Source organism: Pantherophis guttatus, chromosome 1 (assembly GCF_059756535.1).
Source record: "Pantherophis guttatus breed Tessera chromosome 1, ASM5975653v1, whole genome shotgun sequence".
In the NCBI taxonomy this organism is placed as follows: Eukaryota; Metazoa; Chordata; class Lepidosauria; order Squamata; family Colubridae; genus Pantherophis; species Pantherophis guttatus.
The window spans coordinates 334408126-334433181 of NC_142063.1; the positions used below are offsets into that span (position 1 = coordinate 334408126).

At 40.2% G+C, this 25056-nt stretch overlaps 1 protein-coding gene across 4 annotated transcripts in view; it reads left to right on the forward strand.

Annotated features, from left to right (window-relative positions):
- GALNT17 (polypeptide N-acetylgalactosaminyltransferase 17) overlaps positions 1-25056 on the forward strand; it is a 361062-nt gene that overhangs the window by 175378 nt on the left and 160628 nt on the right. For 2 of the 4 annotated variants that reach the window (XM_034420811.3, XM_087889549.1), the window contains one exon: positions 22172-22346. In XM_034420811.3, the coding sequence (XP_034276702.1) occupies positions 22172-22346 (175 nt within the window). The remainder of the gene's footprint in view (positions 1-22171; positions 22347-25056) is intronic. The other 2 variants (XM_060693186.2, XM_087889552.1) reach the window with 1 other exon arrangement.

Sequence of the window (25056 nt, forward strand, 5' to 3'; positions counted from 1 at the left end):
ACAGCTTAATGAGAATGAAAGGTTGAGCAGTGGTCTGGCTGAGATGATATTTGATGACTTCATGGTTCGTTTTATTGGTAGCTGTGGAAGAGATTTGTCATTGCCTTCTCAGGCAATGATACCCCCTATTTCCTGTTTACAACACAGTCCTTTCAGCAGTTCCAAGAAGGCTCCACACCAGTGGTAGGTTCCTCCCCGTTCGGCCCGGTTCCACCGAGCCGGTAGCGGTGATGATATGACGTCACCGTACCGGTTCTGCCCCCTGCCTCCCGCCTCCCCCACATTATTTTTACCTTTTATTTGGCCCCACCCCCAATCTATTGCTGCCTCCTGAGTCCCAGCTGATAGCTAGAGGGGAAAAACTGTTTAAACTCTTGCCGCGGGGCTTCAAAGGGCTACCCTACAGCTGATCAGTGTTAAAAGAAAACAAAAGAGTAGACCGGTGCCTGCAAAAATAAATGGGTAGACCAGTGCCTGCAAAAATACATGAGTAGATCAGTGCCTGCAAAAATACATGAGTAGATCAGTGCCTGCAAAAATAAATGGGTAGACCAGTGCCTGCAAAAACAAATGGGTAGATCGATACAGCTCTGCAAGCAGTTAAAAGCCTGGTAGACCAATACCTCTGCTAAATCCTAAAGAATTGTCACATGACCATCAAGCTATGCCCACAAAATAAGCCACGCCCACAGAACCGGTAGTAAAAAAATTTAGAACCCACCCCTGCTCCACACCTATTTGCACTGTTCAGGTGATCCCCGAGGGTACAGATAAACCTCCAAGTGGCCTCCGCGACTCTCAGAAAGAGTGCTAACGACCAGACGACTGTAAGGAATATAAATCCTTCCATCCTCCACTATTCAGTCAGAACTGAAGAAGCTTCTTGGATGAGAAGCAAAATGTCTTTGAGGAAAAAACAAAGTCCAGTTGCCTTTTGAAAAAACAGCTTTGGGACAACCATGACCTGATTGACTGAGAATCTCCATAAGACGTTGCCTTTTTTTTAATTTATTTATTTTGATTTATATGCCGCCCTTCTATGGAGACTCAGGGCGGCTTACAAGGCATTAAGCAATAGCCTTCATACTTTTGTATATTTTATACAAAGTCAGCTTATTGCCCCCACAAACTGGGTCCTCATTATACCTACCTTAGAAAGGATGGAAGGCTGAGTCAACCTTGAGCCTGGTGAGAATTGAAGTTCTAGTCTAGTTTACCACTTTAGTGTAGTTTACAACTTTAGTTTACCACTCTGAGATTTGCCAATAGTCTTCCATCCGAATAAAAGTCGGGCAGTGGTGGGATTCTGCCGGTTCTAGGGGGTTCGGCCGAACCCTTTGTTAAATTGCTGGCTCGCCCCGCCCCTCCGCACCACTATTTATTGCCAATAAATAGTGGTGGGCGAGGGGCAGGCGAGACAGCAATTTAACAAACGGTTCGGTGTTTTTTTGTAATTTTATTGGCCCGCGGAGCTTCAGCATAGGCTAATTAGCCCCTTGATTCTATCGGCCTACCGACTCTCAGCTTATTTGCTCTCAGCTGTTTTGCTCAGGGCTCTGCTGCTTGCTTGCAAAGAGTGCAGACTTTTTTTCCCCTATCTATGCTGAAAAACGAAACTGAAAGTAAAGCAGGCTGTTGGCTTTGCTGTTGCTGCAACGTTGGAAAATTAGGCAGGCAGATTTATGTTCTTTTTCCTCACCAAAAAAGGTAGGTGCAAACTATCTTTAGTGGAAAGGTAGTTTTCCCTAAAGAGGTAGTTCCTCTTTAGGGAAAAAGAGGAGAGTTCAAGATTTTAAAACACAAAAGAAAAAAAGCTCTATTTAAATAGGGAATTGTAATAATTGGGATACTATTAATTGTATATTGTGTTGAAAGCAGAAATGGTTAAGTTGTGGTTTGGAGGAATATATGGGGGAAATTATTTGGTTTATTATTATTGGTAAATATAATTAATTGATTTGTAAGAAATTGGATTGCATGGAAATAATTGGAATATTCATGTTCATATTGATTAATATACCAAAAAGATAGTTATATAACTAATTGATTTATATTAAAATGTTGAATTTATATTAAACAACTGTAATATTACATAATTAACCAATGTGAGGATGGATATAAAAAGTAGATGACAATGAGAAGGGGTGTAATATAGAATAGAAGGGAAAAATTGAACTTGATTAAGATTAGAGATGAGGATGAAGGGTAATATTGTTTTTTTTTAAAAAATAGATAAGGAATAAATATGGCAAAAAGGAAATATAGAAATTGTAAATTTAATTGAAATGACTAAACACTGTTTAAATTTGTGAACCGGCCAAATACTCTGTTCAAAGAAAATACATTGTATGTTTGTATGTGTGTTTCTAATTACTGCTATTTATTCATATTTATTCTCTTTTATTCTTTAAAGTTTAACAATTCATTCTTTATCTTAATATCTTTATATTTGTTTGGGGTTGGCTTTCTTCCATTTCATCTTTTTTACTGTACAGCAATCTTTCTCCTCAAACCTACCACCTCTCTCTTTTCTTTCCTTCTTACTTTCTCTTCCCCCCTCTTCTTCTCCTCCTCTCTTCCTCCCTCTCTTACCCTCACTCCTACTCTAATTTCCCTTCCCTTCCTCCCTTCTCTTCCTTCCCTGTCTCTCCTTCTTTCTTCCATCTCTCTTCTCCTTCCTTCATCCCTCTCTATTGCTGTATCCTTTTGTGCATATGGATTATTCAGAGGGCTGAAAAAGTTATTTTTGACTGGTCCTCGCACTTTTGACCAGTCCTCGAACTTACGATTGTCCTCACATTTTACGTTTTTCACCCTATCTTGTCACCATGGTGAAGAGAAGCAGTTGTGAAATGAGTGACACGGTTGTTAAGAATGTTACAATGGGCATAAATGATGACCAGTCATAAGGGTGAGGACCGGTCAAAAGTGCAAAGACCTGTCAGAAATGACTTTTTTCAGCCCTCTGAATAGTCCCTATGTGCATAGGGACTAGTCAGAAGACTGAAAAAGTTATTTTTGACCGGTCCTCGCACTTTTGACCAGTCCTTGAACTTACGACTGTCCTCACATTTTACGTTTTACGCCCTATCTTGTCACCATGGTGAAGAGAAGTAGTGGTGAAATGACTGACACGGTTGTTAAGAATGCCGCAATGGGCACGAATGTGAGGATGGTCATAAATGCGAGGACCAGTCAGAAATGACTTTTTTCAGCCCTCTGAGTAGTCCCTATGCACATAGCCACGCCCACCCGGTCACATGACCACCAAGCCACACACACCCAACTAAGCCACGCCCACAGAACTGGTTGTTAAAAATATTGAATCCCACCACTGAAGTCGGGTTTGATCTTGCTTAGCATTTTGAAGTTCTGCCATGTAATAAACCTCCATCTCTTCGATGTATCTCAAAGGTACATACCTAACTCTGTCAGAATTAGATCTTCTAAAGCAGAGGTCTCCAACCTTGGCAACTTTAAGACTTGTGGACTTCAACTCCCAGAATTCCTCAGCCAGCAAAGCAAAGGCTGAGGAATTCTGGGAGTTGAAGTCCACAGGTCTTAAAGTTGCCAAGGTTGGAGACCCCTATTCTAAAGTGAAAAAAAATACATCATATTCATCCAATTTGATTTAGAAGGCCTGGACTTTGCTCGTCTGTCTTTTCTTTCCGTTTCGCCTATCCTTGGATATGATGCAAACAAGACTTGTCCCAAAGAGAACTTGATGTGTGCTCTGAAGAAGAGATATACAGAGCAGAAGCAGTAGCTATATTCAGCCTTTTATACTTGACATTTTCTCAGTCTGACCTCAAAACACTTATTTTTTTTTCCTTGTAGCTGTTTTGCTGCTTATGTCAAAAGCACATGACTCTTGCAAACATATTTACTAACTAAAGTTGGCAGTGGTGTATGTGTGTGTCAGAGGTGGGTTTCAACAGGTTCTGACCAGTTCTGAAGAACCGGTAGCGGAAATTTTGAGTAGTTTGTAGAACCGGTTGTAAAAATTCTGACTGGCCCCGCCCGCATCTATTCTCTGCCTCCTGAGTCCCAGCTGATTGGGAGGAAATGGGGATTTTGCAGTAACCTTACCATGGAGTGGGGTGGGAATGGAGATTTTACAGTATCCTTCCCCTGCCATGCCCACCAAGCCATGCCACACCCACCAAGCCACACCCACAGAACTGGTAGTAAAAAAATTTGAAACCCACCACTGATGTGTGTGTAAAAGAAAGGGAGAGAGGAAGGAGGATGACATGGCATACGTTATGAAATGATACAGTGAGAGTTTGAGTGAGTCCACAGTATTCTTTGGAGAATAGCTTGACTCCCTCTTCTTTCTAACAGCCCCTTAGATATTGGAACATTGCCATCATGTCACCCCAGTCCTTCTTTTCATTAAACTAAACGTACCCAGTTCTTGCAACCGTTCTTCATAGGTTTGACCTCTAATCATTTTTGCTGCTCTTCTTTGCATTCTTTTTACAGTCTCAACATCTTTTTTACATCACGGTGAGCATAACTGGACACAATATTCCAAGTATGGCCTTACCAAGGCATTATAAAGTGGTATTAACACTTCATGTGATCTTAATTCTATCCCTCTGTTAATGCAACCTAGGGTTTTATTGGCTTTTTTGGCAATTGCTACACACACTGCTGGCTCATATTTAAGTGACTGTCCACTAGGACTCCAAGATCCCTCCCGTAGTTACTACTATTGAGCCAGGCAAAAAAAAGCAAAAAAGAAAAAGATCGGAATAGAGTTCTAGGAAACGATACATACTTGAGAAACAGCAACCATTACAAAAACAGTTTTTGAATGTGACACATAACTTCTTACGTGGGCTTTTGGCCGATCATACCTTAACACCCTATTTTAGATCTTCTTGGTAAAGCAGAAATATTTTTGAACACCAATATCTTCCAAGCTCCTTAAATCCTAAACATATGCGCACGGGGAAAAAAGAGTAATGAATTCTAAAGTAATTGAATCCAGTCTTGTGCTGATTGTTACTTCTCTAACAGATGCAACCCAGTTAAAATATTTCCAGGGAAGCACAACTGTTCCACAGAGAAATACTTATGGTTAGGACATTTCTATCAAGATCAGCGTCAATGTTCCAAGCAATGCACCCACTGAAAGCAGAACTCCAAGGCTTATAGATTCCTCAAAGAACGATTTATTGGATACATCATATTGGCACAACTGGTGAAAACCGACTCTGAGGGTTCCCGTGATTTTCACCTAATTAAAAAGTGAAAGTTCCCCTTTTCCCCCAGGTCACATTGTCCAACGGTGGTGCTAGAGGTCACCTGGTTATTCCACTCCTCCTCTTCTCAGCCACCCGTTGGAATGACCTTGGTTCCCACAAGAAAGATTTTTTAATTTTGACGGCCAAGCTGTGCTATCTAATTTCCCTCCCCCCTTCCCTTTCTCCCCCTCCATTTTGTGACAACCATGAAGCCTCTAAGATGGCCTCAGCCAGGTTCACTTCAGGGTTGACAGTCAGGTTAAATGTTTTCCTCTATTTTCTATGGATGGAAATTCTAATTCGTATGAAATGTCAGACACAAATCTAGGCGGCTTCAGAGATTTTTTATTTTTTACTCCTTCCATGATGCAATGTACAAGTAATCCTAGACTTACAACCATTCATTTAGGGACTATCCTAAGTCATAACAGCATTGAAAACACCCTTACAGCATCTCTGTAGTCTTGCGATCAAAATTTGGACTTGGCAACTGGCATGTATTTATGATGGCTGCAGTGTCCCAGAGTCATATAATCACCCTTTGTTGCCATCTGACAAGCGAAGTCAGTAGGGAAGCCAGATTCACTTAACAACCATGTTACTAACTTAGCAATAGTGATTCATGTCACAACTGTGGCAAGAAAAGTAGTTAAGATGGAACAACTCAACAAGTGCCTTACATAGCAATGGAAATTGCTCAATTATGGTCATAAGTCAAGGACTACCCTGTATTACCATACAAATTTGTAGAGTCTGAAAACAAATTTCTTCTCTTTGAAGTTTGAAGTAGGAGTGGGAAAATGTAGGATCCATATTAGAATATAGACTCCAACAAGCTCTAGTTTGGCTTTACATGCATTGTGTTGCATATTTGCAACATCTAAATATATCTAAATTTGATAAAATATTTACAATTTACATTGCATTAACAATAGCACTTAGACTTATATATCACTTTATAGTGCTTTATAGCCCACTCTAAGCGGTTTACATAGTCAGCATATTGACCCTCCCCCCAACAATCTGGGTCCTCATTTTACCCACCTCGGAAGGATGGAAGGCTGAGTCAACCTTGAGCCGGTCAGGATAGAACTGCTGGAGTGAGTAGTGAGTTAGCCTGCATTATTGCATTTTAACCACTGCACCACCAGACCTTAATTCAGGGTTGGGCTTCAAAAATTTTAGCAAGGGGTTCTCTGCCTGGTTGCTGGGTGGGCATGGCCATGGTAGGAGTGGCCTAGTCAGCCTCCCGCTGACGATTTTGCCCTACTCAGGCTCCGGAGGCTTTTCTTGACAATCCAGGAGGACGAAAATGGCCTCCCCAGGCTCCAGAGGCCCTCTGGAGGCCGGAAATGGGCCCGTTTCTGGCCTTCCTGAACTTCAGTAGGCCCATTTTTCGCTCTCCCAGAGCTTCCACATGTGCCCTGCACTTACCTGCATCCAAAACGGGCTATGTGGGGACTCCTAGGAGAGGCAGAGTGGGGTGGGTGGGGCCAGCCAGGAGTGGGATTTGGGGGTTCTCCAAACTGCACAGAATCTTAGCTAGCGTTTCTCCTGATCCCCTACAAACCCCCAGCAGCCCACCCACTGCATTGTGCACAAACATGGGGTTTGAAGACAGGAGGTCTTTAGATAGGCAGTGTGCCCTATATACCCATTGACAGTCTCCCCTCCTAACTTTTTAATATTCTTCTAATCAAAGAATTAGTCTTTTCTGAATCATGGTGTTTTTGTTTTTTTTTTAAAAAAAGACATGTAAAATTAAATAGAAGCTGACATCTTGTCAAGACTTCATAACATCCTGCAGCGTATCTGGTCTCCATGAAGTCACCCCACTGGGATGGTAGAAAGTAAGAGGAAAATGGTGTGAAAGGGAGAAAAAAAAGTATTTTTCATTGAACTAAAACTTCCAAAATGTTTCTGCTACTCAGTTGGTGAGAAATATCCTTTTGATCAAATGTTTGTCTCCTGATCAATAGGGGTAGGGAGCTCCATAAGGCAGCCATTTTCTAAATGGACTATGTTGCAATGTTTTTAGGATCAGACTCAATAAAGTTAATAGAGATTATAGGTATGTATATATTTCTCTTTAATCATAACAGGCATTCTATATTCACTGAATATTCACAGATAGAAGCGAGGAAAATGGTGAGGGTGGCTCCTTATATATACAAAGGGCGGAGTCAAGGATGGGAGTGGTGAATTATGAATACATTAGGAAACAAAGAATAAGTTAACCCCCGATATCCCATATATACATTATTTACACATTAGGGAATAAGGCATTTACATCTGACAAATCCCCCTCTAAATGCCGGTTCGCTATACAACACCAATTACATTCAGATTCAGGACAATATAAGACATATAATTTTGAAGTTAAATATTTGTGCTGTTTAGAAGGTAAAGGCTTCGTTAATATGTCAGCTAATTGTTCAGAGGTATCACAATGCACTGCTTTGATAAATCCATCTTGAGACAATTGTCTCACATGTTTAAACTTTATATCTATATGCCTGGATCTTTGTCCAATGGCATCGGATCTGGATATTTCAATGGCTGCTTTATTATCTTCATGCATAACAAAAGGTAAAGCAGGTTTTTTCCAGACATCTGAAATCAAATCATTAAACCATACAAGGTTATTTGCAGCTTTGGATAAACAAACATATTCCGCTTCTGTGGTTGAAGTGGCTACCAGTTCTTGTTTACCAGTGTACCAGTAAACTGGACAGTTATTTAATAGAAAAATATAACCAGAAGTGCTCTTTCTGCATGATATATCTCCAGCCCAATCCGCATCTGCGTAACAAGTAAGTTTTGGTTCTTTGTCATTATTAGGTTCTAATACTAAACAAAAGTCTAATGTATTTTTTAGATATCTTAGAATTCTTTTGACAGCTTCCCAATGATACATAGTTGGTTTACTAACATGTCTGGACAATAAATTGAGAGGTAATGCAATATCTGGCCTGGTCCAATTAGATATATAAAGAAGTGAACCTATGACTGATCTATAAAATGTATTATCTTTGAATTCAGGGGAAGACTCATCAGTGTTTCTAAGGAAATCAGTTTGCATAGGAGTGTCACATGGTTTAGCATTGTTTAAATTGCATTTGTTTAGAAGTTCAATAATCTTATCTTTCTGAGTAAGTTTGAATCCTCTTCTAGTTTTGTTAATTTGTACACCAAGGTATTTGTTTACTTTACCTAGAGATTTCAACGAAAAATGTTCGTTTAGCTTATTTACAAAGGTTTCTCTTCTCTCCTTGTGTTTTCCTATATATAAAATATCATCTACATAAATTAACACGAATTCAATGTGATCATCACTTTTTTTTACAAAGAAGCAGTTATCAGCGGTGGTAGCGTTAAAATCCATGGTCTTAAGTACTTTTACCAAACAATCATACCATCTTTTGCCAGATTGTTTTAACCCGTATAGACTCTTGTTCAATAGCCAGATTTCATTCTTATTAGTGTATTGACTGTGTGGTGCCCTTACATATATTTCCTTATCTAGTTTTGCGTGTAAGTACGCAGTCTGTATGTCATATTGAAATACATCAAGATTGAGTGCAGATGCCACTACCAGAGCTGTTTTAACACTCTCTGTTCTCACTGTGGGGGAGTATGTGTCAGTATAGTCCTCCGGATACTTTTGTGCATAACCTTGTGCAACTAACCTGGCTTTGTATAGAGTATTGCCTCCTTCTAGATTCTTAATTTTATAAATCCACCTAGTACCTATGATTGTTTTATCTTTAGGTGCAGTTGCAGGTGTGAATACATTTAATCCTTGCAAACTTTCCATCTCTTTTTTCATAGCTAGTTCCCATTTTTCCTTTTCTTCATAAGGGAGTTTTAATACTTCCTCATATGTATTAGGTGTTATTTGTTCACCATCCATATGCATTATGTAATCTCTGTATTTACCTGGTATTTGATTTCTATTGTTTCTAATAGCTCTTTCAGGTTTGCTATGGTTGTCATGCAAATATCTTGCTTCCTTTTTTGTTAATGTGTCTGTCTTTATTTTGTGCTGACTATTTGTCCAAGTTCTGGTTTTGTTTGTACTTTTGTAGATATTTTGATTTTCTATTGTTCCTTCCTCACAAGATTTTGTATCTTTGCATTTATCTGGAAATATTTCATTAAGATGTAATTTAGACCAATTGGCTTGTTCATGGAACACAGCTGTTCTGGAGACTATAAATTTGTTACTATTATCAATAAATCTGTACCCTTTGGTGCCAGTTTCATATCCCATAAATCTTAATCTTCTGGATACGTTTTCTCCCTTTCTTCTCAACTGTTTAGGTATGTGTACGTCTGCAGTGACTCCAAATATGTGCATGTGTGCTATTTTGGGTTTCCTATTATACATCACCTCATATGGTGTTTTATTCACAATACTGGACCAGGTTCTATTTTGAGTGTAATTTGAATAATGTAAGGCTTCTGACCAAAATTGTTTGCCTAAACCAGCATCCTCTAATGTGCACCTAATCATGGTTTGTAGTGTGGAATTCTTTCTCTCTGCAATCCCGTTTTGGAATGCAGAAAATGGACTAGACGTGAAATGTAGCATCCCTCTATCCTTTAACCATTGGGAGAATTCTTTAGACATGAATTCACATCCCCTGTCTGTCATAATTTGTTTTATTCTGATATTATGTTGTGTTTCTATGCGTTTGTAGAATTCCTTAAATTTCTGAAAGGTTTCATCCTTGTGTTTTAATGTGTAAACAAAACCATAGCGACTGTAGTCATCTACTATTGTTAGGAAGTAACGTTTTCTATAAGTGATTGATGGAGTTAATGGACCAACTAAGTCCATATGTACTAAGTCAAAAATTTTGTTAGTTGATCTGTTGGATTTTTTTGGCCTGGGACTAGTTTTTAGTTTAGTGGATTTACATACTGAGCATTCCAAATAATTTTCACAATTTTTTATTTTGACACCTTCTGCGTGTTCAGTCATTTTTTGTACTACAGGAAAACTTGCATGTCCTAACTTCCTATGTAAGATGTGAGCACACTCATCATGAATTGGTTTACCTATTCTTGGTTTCTTCTCTTTGTGTGTATTTGTGTGATCATGAGATATTTTACATTCATCATTGTCACTGTTACTAACATTTTCATCATCTGCCTCAATACAATCTTCCATATTTGAATCAATGTTATGTAACCATCTTTCTTTTGTTACCAGATATGGTAGGCCTCCTTTAATCATCACAGTGCCTACATTTGTTTTGTCCTTCTCTAAAGTTGCTTTCCCCTTTGAGAAAACTATATTGATGTCAGAATCTCTACTTAGTTTTATGACACTTAGTATGTTATGAGGTATTTCAGGAATTAACAATACCCCCTCTATTTTTCCTAGACCAGGCAATGTTATGTTTCCTCTGCCTAATACTTGAACCTTTTCTTGATTAGCTACCTTTATTACAAACTTATCTTCTGTAAATGAAGACAGAATATTTTTGTTATTAGTGGTGTGATTGGTTGCCCCAGAATCGATAAGCCAATTATTGTTCTCATTTTGTTGTGTTTTAGTGCTGTCTTGTTTATTTAGTCCATTCAGTGAACCAGATTTTCTCTCTTTTGAATTTTCTCTACCCCCTCTACTTTCTCTGTAATTTGGTGGGCTTCTATATTTATATCTATCTGTGGAAGACTGTCTATAATTGTATCTGCTTCTATATTCTGGCCTATGTCTCTCCTTTGATATTTTGGGACAGTCTCTTCTATTGTGTTCCCTGGACCCACAATTATGGCATTTAAAAGCTTCGTTGTATTTTTCTTGGAAAGCTACCTTCCTAAAAGATTTGTGTTCTGTGTGATTGCTAGAACGATTTTTTCTTGAATTGTCTTCTGCTATCAATTTGTTAGATAGACTCTCTATGGATAAATATCCTAGATTGATGGTGTCTAAGTGTGACATAAAATTATCCCATGATGAATCAAGTGAATTGATAATAACACTTTTCATTGTTTGATCTGAAATCACTTCCCCCCTCAGATGCAGCTCAGCTCTTATTTTGTTTAGAGATATCAAATGCTCACTTATGGAAACCCCTGGTTTTACTCTGGAAGAAAAGAAATCCTTAGACATTCTTGTAGTGGTAGCTACACTGTCGCTGTGAAACAGATTAAACATGCATTGAATTATTTCTGAAACAGTTAGGTTTGGTTTGATACTATGATACATTGCAGGAGATACGCTAGATATTATTAAGAAGAATGCTCTATGGTGTAAACAATCTATTTTTAAAGTCCAAGGTCTTCTTGGAGGACTAGTGATAAAGAATAGTAAATTTTCTTTCATAAAGACAACCTGGAGCTGTTGATACCACTCTTGCAAATTAATGCCATCAACTCTAAGTTTTGGGAAGTCACTGGGTAAGTTTCCCACATTATTTTGTCCATTACTTACAACCTGAGGTAGTCCGTGATCTCGCAAGTGCAGGAAATTGCAAAACGGCATGGGGATGCTCGTAACGAGTCTGCGCGGTTCTCTGGCCAGTTCAAGTCTTTCCGGATCGTCTACGTGGTTTCGCACATGCGCGTTGCTCATTTCTTCTTTGGCATCGTCGTGGAAGGTTCTCTCCATTTCAGCTCGTTCGCTCTGCTCCTCTTCAGACGAGTCGGTCTCTGGCTCGGTTTTAGGAGTCCTGATGGCGGCGACTGTTCTTCTCTTTCTCTTGTGTGCGTTGGTATTTGATCCGGTCTGCGGCGTGGGGCGGAATCGGCATGGCTCTCTGGGCTCGGGCGTCGTCGCTCTCGAAATCAGGATGGGAGCGTGTAGGTCTTGAGGTATCATCTTGTTCTCTTGCTTCTTCGTTGGCACTTTGGAAATTTTTAATTTTGGCCCAAATGCAGCAAAAAGCGTCTTCATTGCTGATTTTATTTGGGATTTGGTTAAATCGTCTTCGCTTTCTGATTCGGGTTCTTCTGGAGAATTCGAATCTTCCTTTTCACTTTCGTTGTCTGATAACGTTTTTCGCGCCAGAAATTTTGAACTGGACATTTTGATTGGCTCTGCTTCGCTCCCTTTGGAGGCTCGTTGAAACCAAGATGGCTGCCATTCAAAATTTCGTGCGGCATCACATCTTTTCTTTTTCATAATGACTTTCTCTGTAGTCATATCACTCACAGTTTTTTGGTCTTTGGGTTTCTCCTTGACGATGTTTTTCTCTCTCGCTGCTCCGCTGTTTTTCAGCATTTCTTGGAGATTCGCGATGAGACTTTCATCATTCTTCTGGCTTTTTAATAGCTTCAATATTTCTGACCTGAGTTCGTTATTTTCTATTTCGATTTCCTCCTGGTCATTATTTTCATTTATTAGTTCTTCTTCTTCTGTGGTGTACTCTTCGGATTCTCTCGAAATCGCGTTTGTGGATTCGTTGATTATTTCTTGTTCAGTTTCTATTTCTTTGCTGTAGGCCCTGGTGTTGGGCCTATCTTTCTTAGACATTTTTAAGTATTTATTGAGTCAATTAACCATCCTCTGCTACCAGCTTGTTGCAATGTTTTTAGGATCAGACTCAATAAAGTTAATAGAGATTATAGGTATGTATATATTTCTCTTTAATCATAACAGGCATTCTATATTCACTGAATATTCACAGATAGAAGCGAGGAAAATGGTGAGGGTGGCTCCTTATATATACAAAGGGCGGAGTCAAGGATGGGAGTGGTGAATTATGAATACATTAGGAAACAAAGAATAAGTTAACCCCCGATATCCCATATATACATTATTTACACATTAGGGAATAAGGCATTTACATCTGACAGACTACTTTCCCATGGCCGCCATTTTGTGAGTTTACAAATGCATTTAGCTTCTTTTGGATTATTAATAGAACATCTATTTGGACTGTTAATAGAACAAAATGCACAGGTACAGTATATCTGGTACCTTGCTCAATAGTAGTAACTGTGATATGGATCTTGGAGTCCTAGTGGACAACCATTTAAATATGAGCCAGCAGTGTGCAGCAGCTGCCAAAAAAGCCAACATATTTCTAGGCTACATAAACAAGGATAGAATCAAGATCACGTGAAGTGTTAATACCACTTTATAATGCCTTGGTAAGGCCACACTTGCAATACTGCATTCAGTTTTGGTCGCCACAACGTAAAAAAGATGTGGAGATTCTAGAAAGAGTGCAGAGAAGAACAACGAAGAGGATTAGTAAAAATTTCATTTTTTGTTTAAAAAAATGTTCAATAAAAATTATTTAAAAAAGAAGCAGCAGCAATGGGTGGAAACTAACGAAGGAGAGAAGCAGCTTAGAACTAAGGAGAAATTTCCTGACAGAACAATTAATCAGTGGAACAACTTGCCTCCAGAGGTTGTGAATGCTCCAACACTGGAAATTTTTAAGAAGAGGTTGGATAACCGTTTGTCTGAAGTGGTGTAGGGTTTCCTGCAAAAGCAGGGGGTTCAAATCCTGATCCACTTCTGGCTTGTAGATTCCATCTGATGAATGGAAGAATAAAGAACTCATTATTTAAGCAAGTTCCCCCTTTTTAATGACCAGAATTCCACCTAAACTCTGAAGGAAACTGCTATATATTTATCATTTTATTCCTTTCTAAATGTGTTCAGGTTTCACAAAATAATCAATTAAACTCATTTGAAACACGCACATAAGATTTCTTTTATTGGCGACGGCTCTCATAAAACGACTATAATAAGATTCTTTTCCTCCCCTTTTTCTCCACTTTACTGAAACCTAATTGAATTTTAATGAAATGGCACAATGGATGTGTGCTTATACATTTTCTGAAAAGTTGAATCGCAGATCAGTCCCCCTCCCACCCAAATTTGGACAGAGTGGAACAGGAAAGGGATATTTGTTAGTGTTCAGTCACTAAAAGTCATGTCCGACTCTTTGTGACCCCATGGACCACAATACACCAGACCCCATTGTCCTCCACTGTTTCCTGAAGTTTGCTCAAATTCATGTTCATTGCGTCAATGACCCTATCTAACCATCCCATCCTCTGCCATCTCTGTCTCCTTTTGCCTTCCATCTTTCCCAACATCAGGGTCTTTTCCAATGAATCCTCTCTTCTCATTAGGTGGTCATTAGGCTACCGATAACCTCCCACCGGCCAATACGCTCTCACAGAGAGGGCCTCCTCAGGGTGCCGTCGGTCAAGCAATGTCGGCTGGAGGCCCCCAGGGGGAGGGCCTTCTCTGTGGGAGCACCCGCCCTCTGGAACGAGCTAACTCCCGGAATACGGCTGATTCCGGATCTCCGCACTTTTCGTAAGGCCCTGAAGTCATTTTTATTTCAGCAAGCCGGCCTGGCCTGAATAGGTTTAGGGGTTTTTAATTGTATTGCTAGGGGTTTTAAATTGGGGCGGCCGTTTAATTTAATTTATTTTTAATTATTTTAACTTTTATATTGCATGTTATTTTAATTCTCGGCTGTTCACCGCCCTGAGTCCCTTCGGGGAGAAGGGCGGGATATAAATTAAATAATAAATAAATAAATAAATAAATAAATAAATAAATAAATAAATAAATAAATAAATAAATAAAGTATTTGAGTTTCAGCTTCAGGATCTGTCTGTCAGGGTTCCAAGTAACACCCCCAATGAAAGAAAACTCTGAAGCTTGAGTTTCCTCAAAGTTCCGTTTTATTAGAGATGTCATATTGGCACATCTGGGGAAAACCCGAATCTGAAAGCTTCCAGCTTTTCCTCACCCAAAGGAAAGTTCAAGTCCCTTCCCCTGCACCCACAAGCCCATCACCTGGCCCAATCAAAGCACCATCCCAACTGGAGATGCCTCCCAGTCACATCCCTCCAGGTGCAGGGCAAGATGTCCTTGACTTTCTGAGAAAGGAATGTTATTATGACTATATATCACCCTGGCTCCCCCTCCCAGTTTCCCACAGCAGTAAATGTGGCAGGTCTGAAGGCCCAGTGAAAAAGATGGCATCCAGGCCTGACACTGTTCTTCCAAAGAACAGTCAAGGTCGATTTCCTTTAGGATTGGCTGATTTGATCTCCTTGCAGTCCAAGGGACTCTCAAGAGTTTTCTCCAGCACCACAATTTAAAAGTATAAATTATTTGGTGCTCAGCCTTTCTTATAGTCCAACTCTCACTGCCATTACTTTACTACTGGGAAAATTGGAAAAGGGGCATTGCGTAGATTATTTCTTTACATTTTATCAGGTAGCAGCATTTGACCCACCTGCTTGGGCTCAGAAGCTAAAAAGGGTTGGATGTTTCCTTCCTCGGAAGGAAGACCATTAAGAAATTCTTGGGGTGTAGACAAAATCAGAAATAAAAATATATATCAGAAAATGGCAATGTCAAACCACTTCCATGTTATTGCCAAGACTACTACATTGACATGTCCATGTAATTCCCAGGAGTTGAAATTGAATAGAATAGAGTTGGAAGGGACCTTGGAGGTCTTCAACCCCCTGCGTAGGCAGGAAACCTTACAACACTTCAAACAAATGGTTATCCAACAACTTCTTAAAAACTTCCAATGTTGGAGCATTCACAGCTTCTGGAGGCAAGTTGTTCCACTGATTGATTGTTCTAACTGTCAGGAAATTTCTCCTTAGTTTTAAGTTGCTTCTCTGCTTGATTAGTTTCCACCCATTGCTTCTTGTCCTACCTTCAGGTGCTTTGGAGAATAGCTTGACTCCCTCTTTTATGTGGCAGCTCCTGAGATATTGGAACACAGGAAGGAAGGAAGGGAGGAAGGGAGGAGAGAGGAGGGGAAGGGGAAGGGGAAGGGGAGGAGAAAGGGGAGAAGGAAAGGAAAGGCAATAGCACCAACCCCAATATATTTCTTTTTTATTGTTATAATAGTGTAGTGAAAACCCTGAGATATTTCAGGGAAAACTTGAGATATTTCAGAAGGAATATTTCTGCCATTACAGTGTTTAATTCAAGTCAGATTGTGTCTTTCTAATGTCTACTAATCAACCACGGTTAAGCAAACCATGATACATAGAGCAGTGTGGAAACTCAGATGTTAAACTGAAAGAGTTTTCCTCTTTCTCAGAGGAAACTCAGAGATGTTTTCTATCCCATCCTATCCAATCTTTTTAACTTGGAGGAACATTTGACCTTGAGCCTAGCATTCCAAGAAAGGTGAAGAAGAGAATATAAAGCTGGACTGAAATTAACTTGACCAGGTATGGCAGTGGGATCTGAGTCATCAAAAAAAAAAAAAAAAGTCCCTTCTAATGGCCTTTCTCCAATAATCTCATTTTTATTTTTTATGTCATGTTTCAGAACAGTCTTTATAGCAGCTGGCTGTCTGCCATGATGTGAATCTAAATGTCACTAATTCTGTAGTGATTTCTCCCATATTTTACATCTGAACATTTAAGGATCTTCTTTTCTCCTTTGGGCAAGGATCAGAAATGGCTAGGAAAATCACGGTGCCCACATATTTAATGCCAAACCAAGATTTATTTCCTTTGCCCTTTCCCTTCCCCCTTCCCCCTCTGCACCTCTTCATCCCTCTTCCTTCTCCTAGCAGCTTCATGTCTATGTGGATTCTCAGTCATTCAGGTCATGATTGTCCCAAAGGTGCTTTCTCAAAAGGCAGCTGGACTTTCTTTGTTTTTCCTTGAGGATATTTCCCTTCTCATCCAAGAAGCTTCTTTAGTTCTTCACTTCAGAATTGAAGAAGCTTCTTGGATGAGAAGCAAAACATCTTCAAGGAAAATCAAAGAAAGTTCAGTTGCCTTTTGAAAAACCACTTTTGCGACTAGTAGCTTCAGGAGAACAAAAAATGAGAAAAAGTATTCAACATGTAGAGAAAGTCAAAGGAATGAAAAGAATGGAATGCCTGGAACAAAAGCTTCCTTTGATTTATAGCCTCTCTCAAATTAGAAACATCTTTCCAAGCTATTGAATGAAAACCACGTTTTGGTCCATGTAGCAACTTTATTTCAATTGTTGTGATGCCAATTCAGGGTATATGTTGACTCTGTAAACTGATTAGAGGGGGCTGTAAAGCACTGTGAAGCTGTATATAAGTCTAAGTGCTATTGCTATTGTTTTTTATTTGTTATTGTCCCGGTTGTCACAGCTTGTGACTTGCCAAAAAAATGGCCTTCATTCCTGCTGCTGTTTGGGAGAACTTTCTTCGGACCTAACGAGGAAATTCCTCGGGGTTGATGAAGCACCTCTCCTTTCTTTACCACCCATCCAAGATGGCTTAGACCCCTTAGGACAGTGTTGGCGAACCTTTCTGGCATCAACTGCTGAAATGGGAGTGTGCGTACATGCTAGAAACCAGAAGAGCAGCCACCCAGTGTGCATGTGCGTGTCGGGAAGATGATCTTCCAGTTTCTGGCATGCACATGCACACTGGCCAGCTGGTCTTCACATGCATGTGTACCAGAAAGCTGAAGACCAGGTGGCCAGTGTGCATGTGCGCGCCAGAAACCAGAACAGCAGTCGCCTGGAACATGCATTTGCACCAGGCAGCTGTTCTTCTGGTTTCTGGTGCTACCATGTGTGTGAAGACCAGCTGGCTGGCATGCCAGAATCCGGAAGAGCAACGGGTGATAGCTCACATGTCCGGAGAGATGTCTTGCCACTTCCAGCATGCGTGCTATAGGTTCGCGATCACGGCCTTAGGGTCTTCCGACAGCTCCGCTATTTTCCAGCCATTCTTGCCACGACGTCAACCAGAAATCGCTATTTGTTATCGGTTATGATCAGCTCATCAAATCCTTGACCTTGGAACACAATGACACTTTTAATAGGTTCAAGAAACGTCATGTTTGTACATTCCACATTAGTGTGCAGTGTGGTGGAATCTCCATATATTATCATCAGTCCATATATTAATTTTAACTTATCCAACATACATGTAGGTTAAATCTTTTTGACTTAGTTTCAAATGAGGTCATCTGTTAATTTAGCTTTCTGGCCAACTGCTATGTTATTTTTCCAGCCAAGTGTTGTAAGTTGCTATCTGTACTCTACCTCGTTGCCTTCACATGTTTCTGAATTGATGTTCAAATCCTGTAAGAAGATGACATTTCAATTTATTTCAGAAATTTCAGTAGAGCTATTGTGATCTCATCAAATTAGTGCTCTAAACTATGGTATGTCCAAGATCAGCAAAGCATGTCACAGGGCAACTAACCAGAACTAGAAATCATAAATAGAACTTGGTGCCATTAAATTGGATTTGAAGTGCTGTCTAAATCTTTAGACAGTAGCTGCTGGCCACTACTTGCAGTATCCTGAGATTGTTGCATTATAAAAAACAGGGAGGAGAGGTGACTGGATAGAAAAGAGAAGAATTCCATTTGATGGAAAGATAAATTGACTTTGGAGATTGGACCTATTACATTTAATCAAACAACAACTGATAAGAGACGGTATTAAGAATCAAATATGGCTATTTGATCCAGGACAAATTAATAGGATTAATTTTGGGGATGTTTTGGGATAGTTAAGAAGTCGTGGTAAATTTTTAACGAGTTGATTACAATAGCAGTTTCTTAACAGAGGAGTTACTTAACAGAAGGGATGCGGTGGCTCAGTGGCTAAGCTCAGTGGCTGTGCTTGTCAATCAAAAGATTGGCACTTCAGCAGTTCAAATCCCTAGTGCCACGTAACAGGGTGGGCTCCCGTCCCAGCTTCCGTGCGCCTTTGGCGTTTAGTCATGCCGGCCATATGACCACGGAGATGTCTTCGGACAGTGCTGGTTCTTTGGCTTTGAAACGGAGATGAGCACCGCCCCCTAGAGTCGTGAACGACTAGCACATATGTGAGAGGGGAACCTTTACCTTTAACAGAGAGAGGGGTTTGGAATTTTAATCTTGTCCTTTTTTATTACTGCTGTTCTTCCTGTTAATTATTTTGTTATTAATATAGCATATAGATGACAGGTTAACAATTTGTAAATAGAATTAGTAGTTTAGTCATTTAAAATTCTTTGGGCCTGTTTCTCAAGGGATGGGAAGCTAATATTGTTGTAATACGGGTGTCAAACTCGCGATGTCATGTTATCACATGACATATTGCAACTTTCCCCCTCTTTGCTAAACTGGGGGTGGGCATGGCCAGCGCGTGACGCATCTGGCCCACAGGCCACAAGTTTGACACCCCTGTTGTAATATACAAATCAGCATTTAATTAGGGAGGACAATATGTGTATATATATGTGTTAGTCTTTTTTTTAGTGCACCTTTTTCTTTTTAATGTCTTGTTTGTTTTGTTTTGTTTGTTTTATATTTTAACTTTTTTTGAATAAAATAAAAATAGTTTTAAAATCGGGTGAACATCTGGCTTGCAAAAATATGTATGGAAACACCTACATTTGTTTTGGTGTCCTTAGTGCTCTCTGAGCTTGGTGGTTTTCTTGCAGACATTTCATTACCAAAGTAGGTAACATCATCAATGCAATGATAATGTTACCTACTTTGGTAATGAATCATAAAGTTAAGCTAATTCCCTCTCATCTAACTTATCATGGGAAATGTGGAGTTAACCAAACTTTATCTTTCCTAAGATCTATACCTCACTTTGAAGAGTCTTCTATAACAGAGGTCTCTAATCTTTCCAACTCAGTGGACCGGGGGAGGTGATGGCAGCAGGGTAGGGTGGGGAGAGGGAATAAATGCAAGGGTGTACATGCGTGTGCACTATTTTCACAAATGCGCCTTCACACACGTGAGCACGCTCTCAACAGTCCGAGCTCCGGACCTAAATCAGTACAAAAACGGCACACGCTTGTAGGCTAACTGGCTTTATTCAGCCGGACTCTGGCACACGTTGAGTTCTAGCAGCAGCAAAATAGCAGTCTGTAAAGATGCAAAGTCAGTGCTGGGAGCTTCCGCCTCCCAGCATGCTTTACTTAGGTGGGCCATGCCCTCTTCCCCCTGGCTGGGCTCGCCCATCGTCAGTCATGTGTTAGTTTGGCGAGCGGGGCTCTGCTTGACCCCAGAACAGCTGATTTATTTATTTATTTATTTGTTTGTTTGTTTATTTATTTATTTATTTATTTGATTTATATGCCGCCCTTCTCCAGAGACTCAGGGTGGCTTACAATGCGTTAAGCAATAGCCTTCATATTTTTGTATATACCTGCTTAGTAGGGCTTCCCCCCCGCCCTCCCCCCCGTGGTGTTCTTTTTTATACAAAGTCAGTTTATTGCCCCCACAATCCGGGTCCTCATTTTATCTACCTCGAAAGGATGGAAGGCTGAGTCAACATTGAGCCTGGTGAGATTTGAACTTGCAGTAATTGCAGGCAGCTGGTGTTACTTAACAGTGCTTTAGTCTGCTGCGCCACCAAGGCTCTTTTCAGGCCAGAATAGTTGGTTGTCACTTGGAGCTTCTGATCTCTGCTGGCAGTTTCCCTCACATCGCCATGCCTCCCTGTTTTGCAGCTGAGCCCGGTCGCTGCCTCCGTCGCTGCTGCAGTCTTTCCTACACGCCCCCTATCACCAGTGCTCCATTGCTTCCGTCACTGCAGTTCCGACACCCCCCTTCACCAGTGCTCCGTCCTGCCCTGTCATGGCAAACCCCGGACTTCAGGGTTTGATACATGCATGGACACCCACACGCCACTTCCGTGGCCCAGTTCCAAAGGGGCTGCGATCTGGCATTGGGTCATGGAACGAGTGTTGGGGATCCCTTTTCTATAACATCTAGGGACCTCTGCAAGTCTTAAGATGCTATATAACTCCAAATCACCAAACACCAAAATCCCCCAATAAAATGAATAGCAAAAGGTCTGAACATTTTGGTCCCATCTCCTCAAGGGGAACCACAGGGCCTACCTTGGCTTGAGCAAATTCTGATAATAAGCTATTTGCCAGTGTAAACCGGTTGATCAATTGAGACAATGTCCAAATGTCAGATGAAGGATTTTTTTGGTTAGCTGGAAAACTATGCTTAATATTTTTTTAAGAGCAAGGAGCCATAAAGGGTGGGACAAAGATACAAAAAAGTCTGGACCATGCCTTCTGAGAGTGGATTCTTTCAAAGATTTCTGCCTCTTTCAAGAGCTGTGGTGGCGCAGTGGTTAGAATGCAGTATTGCAGATTAATTCTGCCCACTGCCAGGAGTTCGATCCTGATATGCTCAAGGTTGACTCATCCTTTCATCCTTCTGAGGTCAGTAAAATGAAGACCTACATTGTTGGGGGCAATATGCTGACTCTGCAACCTGCTTAGAGAGGGTTGTAAACAGTGGTGGGATTCAGTCAGTTCGCACCACTTCGGGAGAACCGGTTGTTAACTTTCTGAGCAGTTTGGCAAACTGGTTGTTGGAAGAAATCATTAGGGCAGAGAACCGGTTGTTAAATTACTTGAATCCCACCCACTGGTTGTAAAGCACTATGAAGCGGTATATAAGTCTAAGTGCTATATGCCAACATCTTCCTTTGTTTCCTTTCTCAAAAGGATGGGAAGCCATCCTACAGATTTCTATTAGTCGAGAGCCAAGGTGGTGCAGTAGTTAGAATGCAGTATTGCAGGCTAATTCTGTATACTGCCCACTATGGGGTGGTATATAAGTTTAAGTGCTATTGCTATCGAAGTGGATTTGGAGAACCTCAAAAAAAAAAAAAAGATTTATTTGTTTATTTTATTTGTCAAACATGTATAAGATAACAAATATATGTATAAACATGATTATGAATACAGGATAAGGATACGAATAAATGGGGATAGTAGGACAGGGACGGTAGACACGCTGGTGCACTTATGCACACCCCTTACAGACCTCTTAGGAATGGGGTGAGGTCGACAGTAGACAGTCTAAGGTTAAAGTTTTGGGGGTTTGGGGAAGTAACCACAGAGTCAGGGAGTGCAGATGTTCTTTGGCTACATACTGTGAAATGGGCACCCAAGCTTCTTGTATTTGCTCATTGTTTTTCCTTCTCCTTCTAGAAGAATTGAAGGCACCACTGGAAGAATATGTCAACAAGAGATATCCAGGCCTGGTGAAGGTAGTCCGTAACCAGAAAAGAGAAGGTTTGATCCGAGCTCGCATTGAAGGCTGGAAAGTGGCCTCAGGGCATATCACGGGCTTCTTTGATGCTCATGTGGAATTCACCGCAGGCTGGTAGGTGACCATGTAAGATGTGCTGTTTTAATTCTTCACCCTTAGCTCATTTCTACTCATCTTGCCTTCAGCTTGGCTGCTTTTGGTACAACAGAAGTGCCTTATCAGTTTCATAATTCTTTTTTATTTAATCAAAGGGGACAAAAAGGAAACAATATTGTAGGCCACCTTTCAAAAGTGACCAGTCAATATCTTGACAAAAGGTTACAACCTTAGTGTGAATAGAATAGAATAGAGTAGAGTAGAGTAGAGTAGAGTAGAGTAGAATAGAATAGAATAGAATAGAATAGAATAGAATAGAATAGAATAGAATAGAATAGAATAGAACAGAATAGAACAGAATAGAATAACAGAGTTGGAAGGGAGGTCTTCTAGTCCAACCCTCTGCTTAGGCAGGAGACCCTACACCACTTCAGACAAATGGTTATCCAACATCATCTTAAAAACTTCCAGTGTTGGAGCATTCACAACTTCTGGAGGCAAGTTGTTCCACTGATTAATTGTTCTAACTGTCAGGAAATTTCTCCTTAGTTCTAAGTTGCTTCTCTTCTTGATTAGTTTCCACCCATTGCTTCTTGTCCTGCCCTCAGGTGCTTTGGAGAATAGCTTGACTCCCTCTTCTTTGTGGCAGCCTGTTTACTTGTGTTTATGTTTTGCCTTCTCTGTTCATAAGACTTTCCAATGCAAGGAATAGACAACATTGCGCAAAAGAGAAAAGAAAGCAACATAACCCCCCTCCCACATGTTTAAAATTTGGTAAGACCACACTTGGAATACTGCATCCAATTTTGGCCATCACAATATAAAAAAAGATGTTGAGACTCTTTCTAGAGTCTAAGAGCAAATAGGCATTTGTGCATTTCAAAGGATCTGAAAATAAAGGATCTGAAAATAAAAGCAATCCAGCATTTGGTCTACAGAGCAATTGCACGACAATAGAAAATGGAAGGGAAGGTCAACAAAGATCAATATTAGATAGATAAAAGGGAATGACCAAATAAGGAAGACTCAAAATACTAAGAGAAATGTATATTATAGTTGCAACAAACTGGACATGTATTGAAATGGATGTTTATATGTTTTTATGTTTTGTACGTTTCATTGTTCTGTTTAGTTTATACTTATAAATAAAAATTGGAGAAAAAAAAAGAAAAGGGAAGGGAAGGGAAGGGAAGAGGAGAGAGAGAAGAGAAGAGAAGAGAAGAGAAGAGAAGAGAAGAGAAGAGAAGAAGATAAGAGTTGGAAGGGACCTCAGAGGTCTTCTAGTCCAACCCTCTGTTTAGGCAGGAAACTTTCAGACAAATGGTTGTTCAGTCTCTTCTGAAAATCTTCCAGCATTTGAGTACCCACAACTTCTAGAGGCAAGTCGTTCCACTGGTAGATTGTTCTAACTGTCAGGGAATTTCTCCTTAGTTCCAGTTGCTTCTCTCCTTGATTAGTTTCCACCCATTGCTTCTTGTCCTGCCTTCAGGTGTTTTGGAGAATAGGTTGACCCATTCTTCTTTGTGGGGTATTGGAAGACTGCTATCATGTCACCCCTGGTCCTTCCATTCATTAAACTACAACATACCCAATAATAATATTGACAGAGTCAATAAGTTGACTCTTAAAGAAAGAAAAGTTACACTTTTGAAGCTAGACATAGCTTCTTCTGTATTTTGAGAATCACAAATGCCCCCTTCTTTAAAAAGTTGGTCTAACGATGAATCAAATGAGAGGGTTTGAAAATGGCACAAAAGTGACATTGACAAAGTAGTTCAAGGATTCTGAATAGAAAGCCTTCCTCACCCCTTCTCCCCACTTAAGCTTTCATCTAAAGCCTATCCTAGGTTTCCTGGCTATTTTAGATTATTTCACTATGACAAGTCATAAAATGTGTAAAATCGGATTTAATGCAAGAGTGGAGAATCCTAACGTTTTCAGCGAGAGAAGCTGTTAGAGGAAGAGTGTGCAGCTAACTGGAATAGGAGACAGGAAGGAAGCGGCAATTGAAATGGAAGCAAGTCACTGTGCCTGACCTAAAAATCATTGTATATTGATCAGAATAAAGTTGGACTCCCTCCCCCACCCTTTTTTTAATAGCAATTTTATAATGAAGCATATGGAACGGGGAAAGAAATGCAACTTCCAAGAATAGATAGGGTGAAAATGTTGAACCCCATTTATTCTGGAAACATCGTGTTGTTTCCTCTTCATTGGACTGGAGGCTAAAACATATGAAGAATGGTTGCAAGAATTGGGTATGTCTCTAGTTTAATGAAAAGAAGGATTAGGGCAGTGGTGGGATTCAAGTAATTTAACAACCGGTTCTCTGCCCTAATGATTTCTTCCAACAACCAGTTTGCCAAACTGCTCAGAAAGTTAACAACCGGTTCTCCAGAAGTGGTGCGAACTGGCTGAATCCCACCACTGGATTAGGGGTAACATGATAGCAGGGTTCCAATATCTAAGGGGCTATCCCAGAGAAGAGGGGGCCAACCTATTCTCCAAAAAACCAGAGGGCAGAACAAGAAGCAATGGATGGAAACTTATCAAGGAAAGAGCCAATCAGGAACTAAGGAGAAATTTCCTGACAGTGAGAACTGTCTGTCTGTCTGTCTGTCTGTCTGTCTGTCTGTCTGTCTGTCTGTCTATCTATCTATCTATCTATCTATCTATCTATCTATCTATCATCCATCCATCCATCAATCAATCTACCTACTACCTATCA